This window comes from Macrobrachium nipponense, chromosome 10 (genome assembly GCF_015104395.2).
Source record: "Macrobrachium nipponense isolate FS-2020 chromosome 10, ASM1510439v2, whole genome shotgun sequence".
In the NCBI taxonomy this organism is placed as follows: Eukaryota; Metazoa; Arthropoda; class Malacostraca; order Decapoda; family Palaemonidae; genus Macrobrachium; species Macrobrachium nipponense.
In genome coordinates this window covers 24,023,899-24,045,964 of record NC_087204.1, presented here as the reverse complement: position 1 = coordinate 24,045,964, position 22,066 = coordinate 24,023,899, and the positions used below count along the sequence as shown (strand labels likewise).

The window sequence follows — 22,066 nt, the reverse complement described above, 5'->3', positions numbered from 1 at the left end:
TATTATGGTAATATAGCTCTAATTGATCAAGTCAAACTGGATAAAAAAAACTTATTAAAACCCCCTTTTTGCAATTCGCTTTTAGTTGTTGTTTAAAAAGCTAAAAATGTGAGAAAAAAACACTATTTAACTTCCAGCTCCATGAGATGAGACCACCAATGTGTGCAAAATACTTACTAATAATCTAATGCATATAATATGGGCCTTGGCAGTCATAAGATTTTGAAATTTAAATTTCATGACCCCAAGATTAATTACACACATTAAATCATGATCGTGGTCATTATTTTGCACCAACTATTTTGCTTCGTTTTTTTGCCAGGAACTGTAAGAGAATTAAACCCTATGACTACATTTAAAGTTCAACTGTTAAGTACTGTAAAACTAGGCCTATTAGTATAGTAAATCATTACTATAGTAATGATTTTAGCGCCTCAGTGGCATGATCGGTATAGTCTTCACCTGCCACCTCGGTTGCCGCGAGTTTGATTCTCGGGCATTCCATTGAGGTGTGAGAGAATTGTATTTTTGGTGATAGAAGTTCACCCTCGACGTGGTTCGGAAGTCACGTAAAGCCGTTGGTCCCGTTGCTGAATAACCACTGGTTCCAAGCAACGTAAAAACACCATACAAACAAACAAAACAAATAGTAATGATTTTCAATTCCAAGACTCAAAACTAGTCTATATTGACACAATGAATATTTATTATAGACATTATTATTGTTTAGCAATATCTTTACCTCGTTTTCTGAAGCAGGATAAAAAAAATTGTTTCACACCGCTGTTGAGTTTATTCAATATCTTAAGCATTTACGTAATATCTTACTCCTGATCAGGCTATGTGACAATATACTTTTTGTACTGTAATGGAAAATATCATTTAACATATTATAACTAGTTAATGATGAACTAATTGAACTATGAAACAATGCAATAGGTCACAGTGCCCTATGGCTAGGAGAGCGTTGCAGTAATATTTGACCGTGATGCCACCTACTTTTCTTCCAGTATCATCTGTTTTTGTAGATGTCTAAGGTTCGTCCCGTCGTATTTTCTGTCTAAAATAGTTTTCTTTGACGGCTTGTTGGGTCTTGTTTTCGTGTGCCAGACGTAGATCTGCCAATGTTGACATCTTATTAAGTAGTGAATTGAAGTTTCGCTTGAAGAGGATATCTTCCTCGTTAAAATTTTTTTTTTTTTAATTAAAGAGAGAGCATAAGAATGATCTTTTTAATAAAAAATGGGGGGTTCTATATCCTCTTTTATAATTTCTTAACCAGACTAGAGGATTTTTTTTTTGTCCGAAAAGTTTTTACCTTAATCTGTTTGAACTTACGACGCTGAGGAACATTCAAATAATTCTTCTCTGTGTTAACGCTCCCATTTCCCTTTTTAAATTTTCTCTTAGAAATCTAGTAGAAGAATTATTTCTTTGGGTAAGAAAATATTTATGTCGCTTGAAGATTTAATTATTGGGAAAAGAATTCAATATGATACCTTCCTTGCTTCTTTGAAGACAAGTACTTTAGTTAATCTATTGAGAATCTAGGAAAAACTCCAGTGTTTCATTACGAAAAGAGAGAGAGAGAGAGAGAGAGAGAGAGAGAGAGAGAGAGAGAGAGAGAGAGAGAGAGAGAGAGAGAGAGAGTTCAGAATGTCAGAGCTTTGTAGAGACAAGAAAACTCCCTTTCAGACAGCTTAATATTATTTTCATTGAGATGAACGTTATTGTCTTGATATTCAGACTTTCAGAGAATATGGTGTTCATTTGAAAGTAGTAACAGAGGGTCATCGTAAATGCAGAAAGAAGAGATCAGTCATTAGGAAAAAAAATTAACTTAACAAATTAGTAAATTTGAAAGTAGTCACAGAGGGTCATCATAAATGCAGAAAGAAGAGATCAGTCATTAGGAAAAAAAATTAACTTAACAAATTAGTAAATTAGTAAACATGTAGGTAAACTGTTAAACTGCAAAGAGAATTGCTGTATTTTTAGATTTTGAGAGAGAGAGAGAGACTAACTTTCGAACATCCATCGGCGAGAAACTCAAGTTCTTTTGGCTCGATTTCCAGGCTCCTCAGAAACCCATCCTCTTCGTAACCTGCTTTGTAAGGCATCGAAGCCTTAGGCTTCTGGAAAGGAGTAGTAAGTCAACATTAATAGCGTAATTCACTGCGAGGGTAGTAGAAGAATCCGACCTCCAGCTTACTAAGGACGTGTGCAAGATTTTTTTCCCCTAATGCGTAAGTTGTAAACATAATATTCCCAACTCGATAAACGAGCTAAAATCCATGGTCAAAATAGAGCCTTGTTTCACCAACGAAAATTAAAATAAATACGGTATGTTTTAGTAGAAATGATTGTTCTGTATGATTAACATACACATTATTTATTTTGTACATTTCCATTCTAATAAATAAGTCATAAATATCCTATCCTAAAATTCCTGTACCTTTAACTCAACGTGAAACACCTTTTTTTTCAGACCTTTTTAGGCTCTTCCACAGAACTTTCATATCTCCCCCCCCCCCCCCCCGCCCCCCCCCCCCCCCCCCCAGCCAAGAATAAGAACAACAATAACAAAGTAGCTTGTAGTAGGCTTACTCCCCGAGTAAGCAAAAGTGGTAGAATTTCTTTAGGCTCGAAAAGGTACCAATGATTGAACAAGAGTCTGAGATGATACGCATTAAAATGTATGATAATAATAATAATAATAATAATAATAATAATAATAATAATAATAATAATAATAATAATAAGCAGAAGAAAGAGACGATGGAGATGACTAAAGGAAGAGTTAATCCTGCTAATAAACGACTGAAAAACAAACCCAGAAATATAACCTCTACTAACCTCGTTGGATGAGGTAAACAGTAACGAGAATTATTAATATATTATTATTATTATTATTATTATTATTATTATTATTATTATTATTATTATATTATTAATTACAAAAGAATTCACCAATAAAGATAACAATATATTTTCACCCTTATGGCCCGCCCGATGGGTAGGCAAGGCTTCTTATCAGTCATTAGCAATTCACCACCACCACCAACAACAACAACAACAGTAATAATAATGATAATAATATTGGAAGGACGCCCTCTTTCAAACAAGTCTTATTGAAAGATATTGCAGCATCAGCTGCATTTAACTTGTAAATAGTCTTCCTATTTTTTCTAATAACTTGTAAATAGTGTTCTCTATTTGACCTATTTGTTTATCTACTGTGAATAATAAATTTGTAAGCAATATCCCTGAAATTGACTCTCCTGATGAATCATATCGGCGCAATACTCGCCAGTTGTAATAGCAGAGAGAAAGCAGTTATTAGAAAAACAAGGAAGACTATTTACAAGTTAAACGCAGCTAATAATAATAATAATAATAATAATAATAATAATAAAAAGGATGGCAGAATTTAGCGAGTTGATTTTATATATAATGTCAACTCGCTTAATTCTGCCATCCTTTCTAACAGCATTTGCCTAAAAGAGGGTCTTCTACCAAAATAATAATAATAATATAATAATAATAATAATATTATATGATGCTTTCATCCTCGCGAACGGACATGGGTCCGCAAGGCTTCGTATACCAGTCGCAACCAACCTGCAGAAGATACTGGACGCTGAAAGCGAAGCCGGCCATGTCCATCATGAACTTCCTGTTGCCGGACCACCCGTCATACCACGCATAAAAGGCTCCGTTCTTCAGGACAGGCGTCGACAGGCCCAACGCCGTCACCAGCCCAACGGGAAACGCCGAGACTCTCCTCGTGCGACGGATCTGTCAAAAATTCCGGAAGGAGAAGGTGAAAGAGGACGTAGGCGACTCTGTGAAACTGAGGGTTTCGGGTCAAGCGCTGGAAAGGAGTTGAGTCTTTGGAAGGCAAGATCAAGAAATCTTGAAGGATATGAGGGAGATAGATACATTGAGAGGAGCTCAAGGTAGAATGGGGGAGAACTCTACAGGAGTGATGTTAGAGAGGTTGAACAGCAAGATCAAAAGGGGTTAGTAAAATGCTAGAGAGAGAGTGTGTAGCTATAGTAGATTCACGTCAACCGTGCATCTGATGTCTAGGACAGTCCTTTAAGACGCTCCTGATTGGCTGCTGATAAGCCAATCGCATGGCTGGAAACTCTCAGTCTCTCGAGAGAGATCAGATAGGCAGGATTTATGTTCCACCTCTCCTGAGGGATACTTTTGCAAGGCGTATCCCTCAGGAGAGGTGGAATATACATCCTGCCCATGTGAAAACTCGAGAGAGACTGAGAGTTTCCAGCCCTGTGATTGGCTTATCACAGCCAATCAGGAGCGTCGTAAGGGACTGGCCTAGACATCGGATGCATGGTTGATGTGAATCTACTATAGCGGCTGTACTGTAGGGATAATTGTAAACACTTCGACAATACCTACAATGCTTGGAAGGCGTTTCTTTGACGACATACAGAATATTATGGAAATGTAATAAGGATACGTCAGTCGATCCGACAATCACATAGAAGTGAATGATTTCAATGAAGGTAAAAAGAAATAAAATAAGAAAGAAAAAATGAAGAATGCTTAACTGTAATGGGAATGAATTCCATATCGATGTCGGGAGAGGAATATAATAGTGTGCCATTTGTGACATGAAAGTACTTCTATGAAAAGCGGTTATATTTTGCTTTTAATGTATTGCATACTTAGTGAACAGCGTGATAAGTTATTTGTTGCTACGTTAGCTTTTAAACAAACTCCAAATAAACAAGACCTCTTGTGAATACATAAAAAAAACGATGAAAAATGTGAAAATTTTGATAATATCGGTATATAAATATATATATATATATATATATATATATCTATATATATATATATATATATATATATATATATATATATATATATATACTTATATATATATAGTATATATATATATAATTATTTATATATATATAGTATATATATTATATATATATATATAAATAGATAATATATATATATATCATATATATATATATATATATGCTGTGCACGTGTATTGCATACGTACACGCGACATATTATTATTCCCTAAAAATGGCATGACTGCAGAGAAAACATAACACGTGTACTACCGCCAAATTCGACGATGAAACCATTAAGAAAAAATGCCAATCATACGAGTATATAATATACATATATATACACGTGCATACATATATATTGACGGTTTATCAGCTTTTCATACCAACACGAACATAGGTATTGTGCCATACAACTCTGTCTTGCACACACAATCGTTCTTTCTGGTATTTTTTTTAAGGCCTTTCATAGTTGACTTCTACATTCTTTCCACAAGAAGAGGTCACCTAAAAACAACCCCGATTCATTTTCAACCTATGTCAGCCTTATTGCTCACGCGTTCACATATGCTATGAGAACAAATATTTACTGTCAACATCATCAACCTTTACTTTCTCATTCGAATTAAACAGCCGTACTTATATATATATATATATATATATATATATATATATATATATATATATATATATATATATATATATATATATGATATGTATATATATATATATATATATATACTATATATATATATATATATATATATATATATTATATATATATGTATATGTGTATCAGCAATAATGTTCGAGCTTAAAGCATACTGACACCCTTCCAGCGACGGTCGCAACCGACAGAGCAGTGCCCAAGTTGACAAGCAAGAATGTGGTATAAAAGTACAAAGAGAGAAGCGATAAAGCAACAATCTAACCTCCTCGAAGAGTCTGAAATCGTACGTATTGTCCGTCATCAGCGAATAAACGACTCCTTCCTTGGCGTGTTTCCTCACCCACAGCAGTCCTGCGTTCCTGTTGGCCACACCCACCCTTGGGTAAGGCTTTTCCCTTCTTTTTTTGTATTTCTGGGGCATGGGGGCTGGAGCACAGAGGTTAGAGAGGTTACTCTTTTAATTAGGATCATTTACAAAAATTTGTTGGTGACCTTACCAGGAATTCACTTGAAGGGCTGATAGAGAACATCTTTAATTAATATGTTTTCTGAGGCCTGTCTGCCTACATCTTCAAGGGACTGAAGATGGAGGGAGACAGGCCTCCGAAAGAATCTCCTTCTCTGAACCTTCCGTACTATTAAGGTCCTCAGTGGAAGTAATAATTTTTTACACAGTGAATTTGTGTTTTCGGAAGTATACGTATATATATATATATATATATATATATATATATATATATATATATATATATATATATATATATATATGTATATATATATATATATATATATATATATATATATATATATATATATATATATTATATATATATATATATATATATACACGTATTTTTGCGGTTCCGGATTTGTGGATTTTGCTATGGAATATATATATACACTTATTCATGGAAAATTTGCTTATTCGCGGTATTTTCCACAGATAAACATCCACCAATTACTGTATTTTCTAATAGTTTTTTTCGTGACTAAATGCATTTAAATAAAACTATTAAAATACTTGGGTATAAGAGATTTTAGAAATTTTTTTAGTGTTTGAACTATCAAAATAGGCAGTTTTTATTAGTATTTTATAGGGATGTCAAGCATTCGCGGATTTGAGCCTTCGTGAAGGATTGTGTGGTACACATTCCCCATAAATACCGGGGATCGATTGTATAAATATTATATACATATGGTAAGCATACGGAGGCGTCCATATACATGTAGTCTTGTACGTTAAAGCACCCAATGAATTTTTTAGAAAGGCTCTTATCAAAATAACCACGATAAGAGCCATTGTATCACCAGCTTGGTCTTATATTCAGAAATTTATAACGAGATAATTATACTCAACAAGGCGGGTACTTCACATCGTTACCTTAACTGTGACTCACTCTTGTTGAAATTAAGAGTCTACTTCAGGGCCATTTTTGAATATTTCTAAGCAACGCTGTTTAGTGCTCCATTTTCGTGCGACTCAATTTTTCAGTCACTTTTCCCAATTGTTTTTTTTTTATTTGTATATAAGTGAATGTTAAATGTTTGTTTATTAGTTTATTGATTGAAGTTTATTTCTTTCTCAATGTTATCTTTATTATGTTCTGCAGGCAAGAATAGTTCAGTAGCAAAATGTGAATGATGTTTGAAATTTTTTCATAATCGTCTCTGCCCTTTATATTTAGTGAGATTTCCTAACAGGAACTATTCTATAATAAATTTTGTAAGGTTTTTATTATTATAGTTCATGAAACAGAATTGTCTTTATACCAAAGGGGCCAAGTAGAGAAAGCAACCCATGCAGAGGAAGAGAGAGGTCAACAATAAACTATGTGAGAGAAATACAATAAAAAAAAAGGTGAGATGAGAAAATGAAAACAAACCAAATGAGGCTGTTGTGAGCTTGTCATGGAAGAATGCATTTGGTTATGTATTACTGTTTGAATTTGTGAAGTTTCAAAGATTCAACTTCAGTACTTGGCTGGAGTTACTGATTTTTTTGATATTTTTTATTTTTTTTTGGGCGATGTGGCTGATAGAGGGCAGTTACTGTAGCCGTAGCTTTCGGTGAAATGTCCGACTTCCTTGTTTTGTCTACATTTAGTTGACTTTGGAGACAAGTGAAGCGAGAATAGGCATAAATCTTGGGTTTTTTTAAAATGTAAACAGTGGCTCTGGATTCACCGTCTAAAATAGCAACCGCTTGGTATGATTTATGTGTTCCACATCAACGCATTTCAGCCATATTTTATATGATCGTTATTTATCAATCGTAAGTGGTTTTGATTATTGACATTAGTGACTGGTTGAGAATTACTGTGGGTCGCACAGTCCTTTTTCAACTTATTTCTGTGCTGTTTTGATGGAGCGGTCATCGGTTGATGGTTACGTGATATATTGTGGGGATATCCGCCTATACTTTTTGGTGTTCAGTTGGAAATTATTGATGCTTAGATATCACACAATGTCGCTAAATTTTCGTAATGCTCAAACCTGAATAGTTGTGAATAGTAAATGACATACTATAACTATAGGAAGTCTTCTATCGTGTAGCACTCAAACACAGTAGTGTTTTGTACATTAGGACAGAGTATTAAAATTGTCCCTTCATAATGGAATTTACGATTGGGAGTCAATTCACTTGATCTTGTTGCAATTTTGAAAGACTACTCTTTGTTTATTGCGTAGTTTGGTCACGGTTGGAATTATAACCTTCAGAAAAACTTTGTAGCACTGAACTTCCCAAAAGATCCCAAAAGATATGATCTGCATCATCATCTGTCATTCCATCATCTCATTTTCCTGTATTTCTGTCTTCCCTTCCTTGACGAGTGATTATCATTATGCTGACGTTGATAACTCGACTCGAGAGGAATTGATGACCATGATGATACGGACTATTGTTTATTATAAGATCATGACTCCGTATATAGGTATTGTTATCGAAAGGACGAGGGTGATAATGAAATAAAGGTGTAACTGTCGACTAACACAATGATAACACGCTCATTAACCATCAGGGAAGATGAGAATGGTGTGATAATAACTGATGTAACTCAGTTGTAAGTGAAGAAGATGAATAAGGGAAAAACGAATAGCTGGATGCGTCTTCCAACTTACTGAGGAGGTAAGTGAAAGGGATGCCCGTCTGCCGCAGGTAATTGGTGACGTGTACGTTGGCCTTCTTCGAGTCGTCGCCGACGATCCAGTGGATATTCGGGACGTGCATCAGCGTCTGCGCCAGGCGCGTCAACTCGGCCATCTGCGAATATGGAGACACGGGAGAAAGAAGAGAGAAAATAAAAAGATGAAAGTTTGAGATATGACTCGGTCTTCATTTTCGTTCGTACAATAATGGAGGAAGCCACGGAATAGAATAGAAAAGAATGCCCAGAGGTCAGTGTGGAGAGGATTCCATCTAGATATGAGTGGTGGAAATTGAAGCAATGAACTGTTAGAGGAGTTTGACAGCTAAGTGCGGGAAAAGGTCAAAAGAGAACAGATGAGAAGTACACCGACAGATAAGCAATGCAACGGGTAGCAAATGCGACGCTGCACGATAACCCTTTACGCTGCATACTGTTCGCCACGCAAGATACACTATAGGCAGTAGCAAGAACAAAGCCTTTTTTGCCTTTCGCAGACAATTTCATCACTATATATATGTATATATATATATATATATATATATATATATATATATATATATATATATATATTGCACCGAGTGCCAAGTATCTGGTTACTACACTTACCAATAATTAAATGAGTACCTCACAACCCAGACACCTGAACCTTCATCACAGGTAAAATACGACTGAATACTCTAAAGGCAACAGTGATCCCTTAAACAACTTACCAGTAATGCAGAAAATCAGACTAAGTTCATTAAAACAGGTGTGAGGTAATCTTATATGTAATTAAATTAATTAAAGGGCATCACTCCATCCACAACTTTAAAAGTCTAAGTACTTCCCTGATTCTAACTCACTTCAACTAAATTGAAGGAAAACAGCTCAATTGCCACTATTTCTACCTAAACATAAATATACTGGTGAAAAAGAAAACACTTATAAAAATTTTAAATACAAAAATTTATTATTAAACTCAAATTTTTATAAGTGAAATTCACAATCTCAGGGAAATTTACTATTACTTGAAAACAACACAAAGCTTAATTAATTCTTGAATTAGTTACGTAAAATTAATCAAAATTAATTTCTCACAAAAATCAAGAATATTAATTCAGTCGAAATTCAAAAGTGTTAGGTAATAACTAAAATTTGGAAATTAATTCACAAGTGCTAAACAACACTAAAACTTGAAAAGAATTCTAAGTAAATGCAAATTAATTCACAAGTGTTAAATTCAATTAAATATGCAACAATTAATTAACAAAAACAATTAAATTAATCAAATTGTGAATGCAAATGAAAACATAGAAAATGTGGAAAATACCAAAATTGTGAAAAGCATTAATCACATAGAATATAAAAAAACCACACACTTCAATAAGAAAAAATGGACAAATGCACAAAAATCTCTTCAAGAAGAAAAATGGATAAATGCACAAAAATTTCACTTCAAATCGAGAGAGTAAGATTGACAGGATTCCAAAACAAAACGGAGACTTCAAGCTTTCCTTATCTCGAGCGATGACAAGTTATGAAAACAAAACCGAGTATGACTCCCGGCTAATGTACAATGCAAAAATTTCTCTCTCTTTTCACATTCTACGTTATATTATTAGCTTTTAAATTATGTTATGCGAAATCTGAACATACATTTTTAGAACATCCTATAACTCTCAGCTAAATAAGGAATCTGAAAATATTTCAAACACTTTTCCAACATTTCATTGTTATAGAGAAGAAATATGCGTTACGAAAGTAACAACATATAATATAATATAATATATATATATATATATATATATATATATATATATATATATATATATATATATATATATCATGTTCATAAATTCATTTCAAAATTTGACTTGAACCAACGCAGTGTTCCTAAGAATTCACCAGTCTTCAGTGGATGAGTCTTGAGACTGTGTAACATAAAGCAGTACAACTAACATCATAAATAATTAAAATAACTCAGGAGGTGATGTTATTTCCGTTAGTTTTCAACAGGGCACATCCACATCCTACTAACCATCTTTCTCTGCATTCATGTAGCGAAAATAGCGAGATAGACCAACGCCATCTTGAATTCAAGATGGCGTTGGACAGACGAGCGCTGGATGCCAGTCATGAGTAGTATGACCTAAGGTCAAGTGACTACCTTCATTCCAATGTTCGTTTTCGGTTTTTTTATCGATCTGTGCTTGCAGAGGATATGTTTTGTATGTGTTATGAACTAAATTGGGCAAATTTATATTGATATTACTGAAATGTGTAGAAGTTTTGATATCATTATTATTAATATTTTGTATTTATTTATTTAGTTTTTTTGTTGGTCTATCACAGTCCTCCAATTCGACTGGTGTATTTATAGTGTGGGGTTCCGGGTTGCATCCTGCCTCCTGAGGAGTCCATCACTTTCCTCACTATGTGCGCCGTTTCTAGGATTACATTCTTCTGCATGAGTCCTAGAGCTATTATTATTATTATTTTGTTAAAATGGTTGCTGCTTCAGCACTATTAATCTTGTAGAGAGTGTTTTCTATTTTTCTGATGACAGCTTTCTCTCTGTTGTTTAGACTGGCGAGCAACGCACCTAAGGGCGTGGTAAAATTCAATTGAGTCATTTAGTTGACTCAACCGAATTTTACCATGCCCTTTGGTGCGTTGCTCGCCAGTCTAAGCCAGAGAGGACGCTGTCTGTCATCAGAAAAATAGAGAAGACTCTCTACAAGATTAATAGTGCTGAAACACAACCATTTTTAACAAAACTTGCCTACGAGAGGTCTCCTTCCGAAAATATTATTATTATTATTATTATTATTATTATTATTATTATTATTATTATTATTATTATTATTATTATTATATTATTATTATTATTATTATTATTATTATTGTATTGGATGTAGTAATATTAACGGTAGTGTCAATAGTAGTAGAACTACTACTGCTAGTATACAACGAGTCCTGATGTTATTATTAATATTATAAGAGATGAGCTTTGACAGTAACATCATAGTTTAATGAACCTCAGCTTAGCGGACTCATGCGACGCACCACTTATCGTATTCTGATTATTCTAGGTGTGTTGCATGTCTGGATATATCGTTTATACTGAACGTTAAGAGTAAAGCACTGGTTAGTTCACAGGTTAGGAAGTACGTTGAATACTATTAGCTATATGACATCTGGAAAAATATTCAAGGTCAGGCTGTCATATAGGATCTTTGTTAATTAAAGGACTTTATTTATTTATTTATTTATTTATTTTAGCTGATAGGTAAGATGGGTGACAGAAGAATTATGGCAGTTAGCGAGTTAACAATGGTATAGGGAATAGTTGAGAAAATTAAATGTTGGTAAGAGTAATATAAAAAGGCGAGGTTTTAGCTACAATTCTATTTAGATATAGGTTACAGTTTTTCTTACTATGGATTTCAGGACCAACAAACCACACGATTAAACGCCATTTATATTGACGTGGATATTACTCACTAAAGCCCCCATTCGGCAACAGCTTCGTGAAAAGGTTCATTAGAGCGTAAAAAATAGATAAATAAGTAAATGAAAAATAAAACAAAATTTGCAAAAGGCCCTCACCTGTTCTAGTCTTTTATACGTAGTGTGATGACGTAGATGGTAGGAAGGGATGCATTTACCTGTTCTAGTCTTTTATACGTACGTTTTGAAGATGGACATGGTATAAAGGAATGCATTTTCCTCCTGTGATTCCTGAGTAGAACCACTGGTTGAGCAGCATACTTTCGCTTTGCAAAAATAAGAAAGAAATTAATGGATATATATATATTGTATACATATATACTATATATATATATATATATATATATATATATATATATATATATATATATATATATATCACGAAGGAAGTAGTAGGGAAAGGCATCCTCATCCTTTAAACAGTTTATTTAAATGCCGACGTTTCGCAACGAATTCCAAGTGGCATTTTCAGGCTAAAAATATATAAAATTTGCGAACATTAATACTCAGTTTGATTTAATGTATATTAAAAATGTAATGGCAACAGCTCTCAGTAAAGTAAAAAGTTACATTTTTAATATAAATTAAATCAAACTGAGTATTAATATTCGCAAATTTATATATTTTTAGCCTTGAAAATGCGACTTGGAATTCGCGCGAAACGTCGGCCATATATCTTTGAGCTCCAGCTCCCGCCCTTATGTGTGTGTGTATATATATATATATATTATATATATATATATATATATATATATATATATGAATAACTTGATCATGAAGTATATAAAACGTGATGCTATGTATAAATAAAGGTTTTGCCACGGAGGAAAATGAAAGTCGAGAGAGCCAAGAACTTTCGGTCTAACACGACCCTTTACTTAGGCACAACTGATCATACAGAGCAAAAACAGTAAAAGTAGGCTTAATATCCAAACTGACATTACAAGATTAGCATAAGGTCCAATTTCACTTAACAGAAACGAGAAAAACGCCTGAGGGCAAGATTAGCGCTTTTTAGGCAGCCACACCTTGGAGCACACACGTGGTCAACAGATGATTCATCCAGAAAGCAATACATTTTGAAAACAAGGAGGCATATACGACTTAGTACCATGAATCTTACAAAAATGTCCCAAAAAATGAGTGAAAAGACGAAAATAGGATATAAATATAGCGAGCAAGAGAGAGAGAGAGAGAGATAATAACTATATACATGTGGGACTAATTAATTAGTAGTCAAGGTCCTTCATAAACATTTTACAAATATATGGGTCCAAATGGTACAATCCCAGACTAAGATTTAGGTTGTTTTTATTAGTGATTTGTATAATTGCTGATTCCAGTAAATTTCTTGAAACATAATCATTAAACCTAACAATTACAGAGGTATCACCCCAATTTATACAACGAGATTTTTCGCTCAGATGGATAAACAGTGCATTTGAAGTCTGGGCTGTTCTAACTGAATACATATTCTGCTTTAATACATACACATAAACTTTAACTTGACTGACCGACGTAAAAAGATGGGCAATCCTTACAAGGAATTTTATAAATGACGTTGTTATTTGTTTCGCGGGACTATTCTTCATTAGAATGGTATTGTTATAAGAGAACACTACATTAACATTAAACGATTTAAATATTGATTTTATGGTTTCAAATCCACGAAAGTAAGACAAGCTAAGTACATTTTTAGGGGTTTCTTTTTCATTACTAGCAACAGTATAAAACTTTTTGTGAGCTTTTTGATAACATAAATCAATTATATGAGGTGGGTAGTAGAGATCGTTTCCTATCTTTTTTATGATATTCTATTTCTTGGTCAAGATATTGTGGACTCGTGATACGCAAAGCACATAAGAACATAGAAGAAAAAATTGAAATTTAATATTAGATGATGGCCAGAATAAAAAAGTACATAAGTTAAATTATTTGTGGGTTTTTCTATAAATACTGAATTTACATTAGGAAACAAACCTGTGCCCAATTATTAGTACTGTAGGATCAATTGCTTATAAACTATCTAAATACATTACTAAATTGTTATCCCCACTACTTGGAACTGGTATTCTAATCACACATCCGGAATTCTCTTGATCTTGTGGAAAAATTAAATAACATTGTACTAGACCCTGGTGATATCTTTGTCAGTTTTGATGTATGTTCCTTGTTTACAAAAGTCCCCATTGACTCTGTGCTAGAATATTTAAGTGATGAACTTGTATTGCATGAATTACCTATGCCCGTTAGTCACATAATCTCATTGATTAAGTTGTGTATTTGTGATTGCAGATTTATTTCTAAGGGGGAATATTATCAACAAATATTTGGTATGGCCATGGGTAACCCTTTATCACCTCTCCTTTCAAACTAATATATGGAATTTTTTGAAAGACAACACCTCCCGGATATCACACTTGTCTCCTTAAAATGGTACAGATATGTAGATGACATCTTAGTGGTCTTACCTGTTGGTATTGATGTAAATGATTTATTGTCTAAACTGAATAATTTAGTGCCATCCATAAAATTCACTGTTGAAATAGTAAAAAACAATGTCATCCCTTTCCTAGATGTATTAATACATAGAGAATCTTCCCAATGTAAATTCAGTATTTATAGAAAACCCACAAATAATTTAACATATGTACATTTTTATTCTGGCCACCATCTAAATAAGGGATTTTGACGTAAGGAAAAATCTATTTCTGGGCGATTGGTTCGTGTCGCCAGCGAAATATCCTTTAATCCATTATTTCTAAGGTAAATGTACTAACACATACCAGAGAATAAATAAAATAAAGAAAAGTTCAGTACAACTGACTCGCTCACCCTTCAAGAGGGTGTCGGTATGAACACTATGGCGAGTGAGACCACTACCACGAACCGCTTGCCAATAGAAATCTCCTACTACAAAAACCCCCACTAGAGGGGAGCCGACCCACAGAGTGGGCAGCAACTACTACTACTCCATCCATGCTGCCGACTGCTGCGCCTCTGGTGGCCATCCTGAAGTTAGCAGACAATCTTTGAGCGATGGGACTGGGCAGGGCGGGATTTCGCTGGCGACACGAACCAATCGCCCAGAAATAGATTTTTCCTTACGTCAAAATCCCTTTTCTGGGCTCAGTTCGTGTCGCTGCGCGAAATCGTACCAGAGAAACAGCACAAGATTGTAAAGAATAAAATAAAATAGACAAAAAAGGGCCTCAATAAAAGATAATATAAAATAAAGAAATATAATTGCTAATAGATATACATATACACAATGATACAAAATAGAAAGTTACTTAAAATTAACTTAATGCCTAATAATATTTCTTAATTTAACTTAAATTTAACATATATACAGGGCTTACATGGAATATATGTTGAAATCAGTATCTGTGATAGTTATTATTGTACAAAGCAATCAAAGCAATTATAACAATAAACTGAATAGAACAAACTTCAATAATAATATAAAAAGGGAATGTATATGACTTAGTATACAAAACCCGTAACCATTGTAAACACGATGTGTCACCTAGCTATAAAAATAAGGGATCACATCAAAGATATCATTATATACAATCAATTGTGAGTGACCCTAGCAAAAAAATAAGGGGCACCCACTATAACCATCATAAGAGCAGCTAAGACTCAATGGAAACGTAGATGAACATGGCAGGTATAAACGAACTGTGGGTGAGATAGGTAGAAAGAGGACTGGATCTTCTACTAAAGATTAAGCAGAGTCGGGGGAAACTATGTTACCCGCCGCAACTGCTGAAACTTTCAGAGCTTCCAAGGACTTTAAGTAATGACGCTTAAATACTGTCGGCGATTTCCATCCAGTATATTTTTCAAATCATCGAAATTCATATGTTGGAAATAGTTAATTGAGGTGGCTACTGCCCTGACATCGTGTGCTTTAGGGAAGGAGTCAGGATTGGCTTGCTTAATAAAGTACAGGATCTGCTGCCTGATGCCTTTAATAGATAATACACACCTTTTTTCCCTCTTAAAGAGAGGACCCGATGAGGATGAAGAGTTCCTGGACAGAAAGGCTCGTAAGGTCGATACTGGGCAAAGAGAAATATCTTGTGGAAGGGGTACAACCTTCCATGGTTTCCCACCTCATCAAAGGATCCTCATTCTTTGCTATAAAACTACGCTCCGGGGAAAGTAGAACTTCCCCTGTGGGAAGAAATTCCACATGATTTGGATCCTGGATAATGCCGACAGTTCTGAAATTCTAGCTCCTGAAGCCAAGCTTAATAAAAATAGAGTTTTTCTTAAGAGCATTATAAAAGAGCATGTGTTATTATCTGTTTCTGAAGCCAGTTTTAGAACATCATTTAAGAAACCATGATACTGACGTAGGCCTTACCGAAGGTCTAAGTCTAGCACAAGCCTTGGGAATAGACGAGAAGTAAGAGTCCTGTCAAGTCTATGTTGAAACCAAATTGAAAAATCTTTTTCAAGGCTGACTTGTTTGTCGTAATAGTTGCTAGCTGCTAAGCCTTTTTCAAATAAAGATCTGAAAAAGGATATAGCTGAATTGATTGTCATGATTCTAATATCTGATTCTCTCAGGAAGGTTGCTAACTTTTGACTGCAGCATCATACTGTCTCAAAGTTGAATCTCTTTTATCAGATTCCAAGAAGAGAATATTTTGAGGATCAATATTCGCATCTCTTTTAGCTGCAAACTTCATGAAATCCATAAAGTTAGGGTTTTGAGAATTCTGAGGAAGCGAAACACAGTCTTCGTTTTGTACTGACTGGGAGAGCCTGGGATTGGGAATTCGAAGAGGACGAAGACCCATTCCAGAATGAGAGGGTACCAATTGCTCTTCGGCCAGTCTGGGGCTACTAGAGCCACTTGACCCTTGAACGTCCTGAGTTGTTCAGCACTTCAGGAGAAGATTCACTGGAGGGAAGACATAAATCTTCTCCCAGTTGTTCCAGTCTAGGGCCAGGGCGTCCGTGGCATAGGCCAGAGGGTCCAGGTTGGGGCCACATACCATGGGAGTTTGTGGTTCGCCTGGGATGCGAATAGATCCACTTGCAGACCTGGAACTCTCTGGAGAATCCACTGGAACGAATGCTGTCCAGTGACCATTCCGATTCCAGAGGAACTGATCGGGATAGAGCATCTGCTATGACGTTTCTCACTCCAGCTATGTGGGTGGAGGAGAGGTGCCAACTGAACTTGTCCGCCAGGGAGAAGATGGCTACCATGACATGATTTCAGATGACGTGATTTGGAGCCTCCCCTGTTTACACAATGGACTACCACTGCGTGTCTAAGACTAGCTTTATGTGGGAGTTCTTTGGCGGACGTAACCTTTTTAGAGTCAAGAACACCGCCATTGCTTTCCAGTACGTTTATGTGAAGCTGGCGGAACTGGGGTGACCAGGTTCCTTGAACCTTCTTGAACTGAGAATATCCTCCCCAAACCGCTTAATGAAGCGTCTGTGTGGATGGGTGATCCCCGGAGGAGGAAACTGAAGGGGTAGCTGATATTGACAAGTTCGTTGACTTTTGGCCCAAGGGCGCAGACGATTCCGTAGAATCTGAGGGACTGAGGTACAATTTGTCCCTGGACCTGACATTTGCTCGTGAGCGCCAGATTCTGGTTAGGTCTTTTCAGTTTGGCTTTCATCAAGATGTTTGTCACTGATGCAAACTGGAGTGAGCCCAGAATCCTTTCCTGGGTTCTCCTCGAAGCAAGTTTGTGTCCTAGAAATTGCTTTACTGACTTCGCTATTTCTTTCCTCTTGGCTGATGGAATCGACAGAGTATGGGCGGATAGATTCCATTGAATGCCCAGCCACTGAAAGTTTGACTCCGGAGTGAGTCTTGATTTGGTCCTGTTTTATCTTGAACCCTAGATATTCCAGGAACCGGATTTACTTTCAGTGTTGCTTTGTGACATTCCTCGACTGTTGGAGCCCAAATTAGCCAATCGTCGAGATACGCTACTACCATAATCCCTTGCGATCTTAGTTGTTGGACGACTACTTCCGCCAACTTCATGAACACCCTGGGTGCTACGTTGAGCCCGAAGGGAACTACCTTGAAGGAGAATGCCTGATCTCCTATCTTGAAGCCCAGATACGGGCGAAAGTGTCTTGCATAGGGATATATAGTATGCGTCTGTAAGATCGATAGAGTGGTGACGGCCCCACGGGAAGTAAAGGTCCGCACCTGCGAGATGGTGAGCATCTTGAACTTGTCGCAGCGAATGGCCAAGTTTTAAGCGGGACAAGTCTAAGATTACCCTTCTTTTTTGAGACTTTCTTGGAACGCTGAACAAGCGCCCTTGAAACTTTAATCTGTTGACTCGCTATTGCTCCTTTCTGAAGGAGGTCCTCCGCATACTCCGTCAATTCTTTGGATGGAAGGTTGAAGGAAAGGTCTGGGTGGGGCGGCTTCGCCACCCAACTCCAACCCAGGCCTTTCGACACAATGCTTTGTGCCCATTTGCTGAATCCCCACCGGTGACGGAAGAGAAACAGCCTCCCTCCTACCTGAAAGCTCTCATTGATGTTGGTAGCCTCCGCGGCCTCCCCTGAAGTGTTTTCCTCTATTAAGGGACCTTCCCCTTCCCGATCCTCTCTGACGAAAGGATCGCTTACCTCTGCCTCCCTTACCCGAGCGGTCATATTGCTGAAAGGCCTGGCCTTCGAACACTTGGTTGAAGGCTGGGGAGACAGCGTAAGAGGTGGAAGGTTGAGGCCTGGGGGGAAATCACATAAATAGGCTGTGATTGGGCCTTGGAGGTAGAGGGTTGGGCTGCCTGCACCAACGGACAGTTGAAACAGGCTGGGCAAACTGTTGCTGTTTCTTTGGTAAGGCTGGAAACGTCTGGGTTTCTTCTGAGCCTTACCCCTCACATGCCTGATCTTGGCGTCTCTTTGCAGTGAGACCCCAACGATCCTTAAGGCTTTGTTAAGCCTTGTAGCCTCTGCTGGACCTCCTTTACCATTGCATCTGGGAAGAGGTCTGCTCCCCAGATGTTTGATGAAAGCAACTTATTCGGTTCATGCCGAATAGTTGCTTCCTGGAGGACATGCTTCCGACAATTTGTTCTGGCTGTGGCGAACTCGAACATGTCAGACTGCACCGTTTGAGTCAGTGACTTGGTGATCAGCTTGAACAGTGGCTCTGAACCATAAGAAATGGTAGCCACCTCTGTCATGGCCATGGTGTTGAGGGACCTGGCCAGCCTAGACTTGGCCTCAAACTCTGCCTGAATGAGGCTGTCTGGAAGTCTAGGCAGCTTCTCACCAAACTGCTCCATAGCACAGTCTGGTTTGAGTTTGCCCGCAGAAAAAGTGTTGGGCAGGTCTTCCCACAAATCTCCGGATGAGGGAAGTAAAGGAGATGTAGGGTCCGCTTCCTTAAGCTGCGGTAACGACTCCCCTTTTTGGGCCGCTGGGATAGTGACCGTAGCAATCTTCGTAAGGAAAGGAAGCGGAGTTCCCTCTTCCATTGTGAAGATTGTGAATGGACTCTTAAAAGGCTGTATTTTCGTATTGGAACAATCCATGTCCTCTAAGCACCTGAGCCATTCTCTTTGAGCCTGGTCACGTGAATAGAGGACTGTTTCTTTAGGGACCTTGTCATCCCGCGTCATGGCAGCGGCGGTGAGCCTGGCGTAGCCGATGAACGGCGGTTGGAGATCCTCCGGGTAGAACTCGAAGTCCTCAATCCTTCGAGTTCCAAAGTCCGGGATAGAAATAAGCCCGTCTTGGAAGGGGGCGTATGAAGCCACCCTCCAGGGATTGTTCATAGTGAACGGAGGCAGAGAGTCATGTGGTGGCAGCTGAGCTACACCTGAGCCGAAAGGTGGGGGAGTAGCTAGCGGAGCTTGCTTAGTCCCGGTCTATAATGTTGTCCTGGGAGTTGATCCTATCAGACAACCGGGAGAACATCTGTTCCATACTGTTCTTGAGAGACCCAACAGATCCCCCCATGTGTTGCAACAGGCCAGCATTGGGATCCAAAGCCGAGCTGCTGCGGAGGTGGACGGGTAGCTCTGAACAGGACCAAAGAAGGGGAGAAAGAGACGGTTGACTCCGCTGGAGTGTGTGATCTCTTCCTTGGAGGATCTACCTCCTTGATGATTTGGAGCCGGACCCAGAAGCTCTAGACCTCTCTGCTCCAGGGTTTGGAGCCGGAGACTTGCGAGATGTTTGACGCCGACGAAGTCTTTTTTAGACGACGACACGTCTTACTCAAGGATTTAACTACCGTTTGTCCTTTGACCTTAGGTCTAACAGATGCATCAGGAGAAGTATAAAGGAGCTCAGCTCCTGTAAAGCCTTGGAAGGAAGCTGGGGAGTTTGCAGGAGTAGAAGATCCAGTGGCGCCCAAGGGAAGCCCTTGGGTGTCCAACGTACTCACCTCGACCAACAGGTCGTCAACACCTACCATCGGTTCAATATTTAAGTCCAGTGTCGCGACTTCCGACGAGATGTCCTGGCCTGGTTCAGTCAACGAAGCGGCGAGCTGCTGCTGAATTGCCGCCATAGTCGGGGCCGCCTCTGCTGGGTCGACGTAGCCCGTTGACTTGCCGCCGGGGAAGATCAGGACCGCCAATCTCTTCTCGAGGATGTAGGCTGTCTTGGCGGCGTTCTTCCCAAAACCGCCGACCCAAGCCCGCAGGGTTGCCAGAGCGGTGTCTCTAACAGCGGGGGCCTGGAAGAGAGGGTATTTGTTAGTTTTAAGTTTAAACTTAAAATTAAAACTTAAGTAAAAGGTTAACTTAAAATTATATAGGATGCGAGATCCCATATAAAACAGGCTTAAGTTTAAGATAAGAGATTAGAATTAAACTTAAGAAACTATAACCTGTAGGGATTGGCTAACGGAGTTTGGTGGAATACTTCCACCCCGTCTAAGAGCTGGCTCACCAGATCATAGCAAATCGTGCAGGTCTCGTGAAACCAGACTTGAAGGTTCCCGTGCGGAGTCGCGCATGGAGCATGGGACCGGCAGACTTCATGCCCACAGGGTGGGGTCCTGGAGCATGCGTTACATCCCGGATGCTCACGTTGTGGTCTGTAAGTGAAAAGATACATGAGCATCCTAAAAAGATATCACTTACAGGCTAAAGGTTAAAAGAACTCCGCTGCATGCCGGAGCGCGAAAAAATTTCGGGCATAACCCCTCCCTTATTGCCTGAATAGGCTATAACCCCGGAGAGATCCGGTGTGAGCATGCAATGGAGGGAAGGTTTAAGGTAGCTTAAAATAAACTTAATATAGTTTAAATTAAATACTAATTCTTAAACCTATAGACATCGAACGTACCGGACTAAGTCCGGTGCGTGGCGGAGTCGTGTTGCGATATCAGCGCGACGGAGTGGTTAGTAACGACCAACTGTATGCCGCAGTCCGCCCTCCGGTCCGCCCATCCGGGTGAACTAGCACCTTTCCACGTGGATGCCGGAGCTCCGGTAGATAAAGAGCACCAGTAAGGTGGGAAAGGGCGAGAGGGCAAACAGACTCGCGCTAGCAACGGAGCGACGGAGAAACGACGGAGGGGGGGAAAAGCCAGTCCCCCCCCCCTTAGTCATCCGAGCGTGCCGAGAAGCTGGAGAGGTCGAGTCCAGTCTAGGTCTGTCCCGCCCCCCTACTCCCTCCGCCTAGGGAGAGAGGGAGGCAGGCCCGGGTATGTGGAGCGAGCGTGGGCAGACCAACCCTCCCCCCGGCGCTATGGAAGAGCGGGAGGAGGGAAACGTGACTGGACAGGCGTCTGGCTGCTCCGTGATCACGTAGTGACTACGGAGCGGTAACACAAAATACAATGAAACAATACAGCCTAGGATAAACAACCGACTGATCAGAGAGATGCTATAGAGAAGCAACCGAACTGAAGAGCGGAAGTATAGGGCCAATAGGACATAACCTAGGCTGGGAGA

The 22,066-nt window shown here is 38.3% G+C and overlaps 1 protein-coding gene across 1 annotated transcript; it reads right to left on the bottom strand.

Annotated features, from left to right (window-relative positions):
- Positions 1-781: 781 nt before the first annotated feature.
- Positions 782-12,376, bottom strand: LOC135224128 (galactosylgalactosylxylosylprotein 3-beta-glucuronosyltransferase P-like). The gene is given in 7 exon segments (XM_064263021.1): positions 782-1,118; positions 2,025-2,135; positions 3,622-3,798; positions 5,771-5,934; positions 8,629-8,770; positions 12,246-12,268; positions 12,271-12,376. Coding segments are annotated over 7 exon segments (831 nt in total). The 5' UTR covers positions 12,362-12,376; the 3' UTR covers positions 782-995.
- Between the last annotated feature and the right edge of the window lie 9,690 nt (positions 12,377-22,066).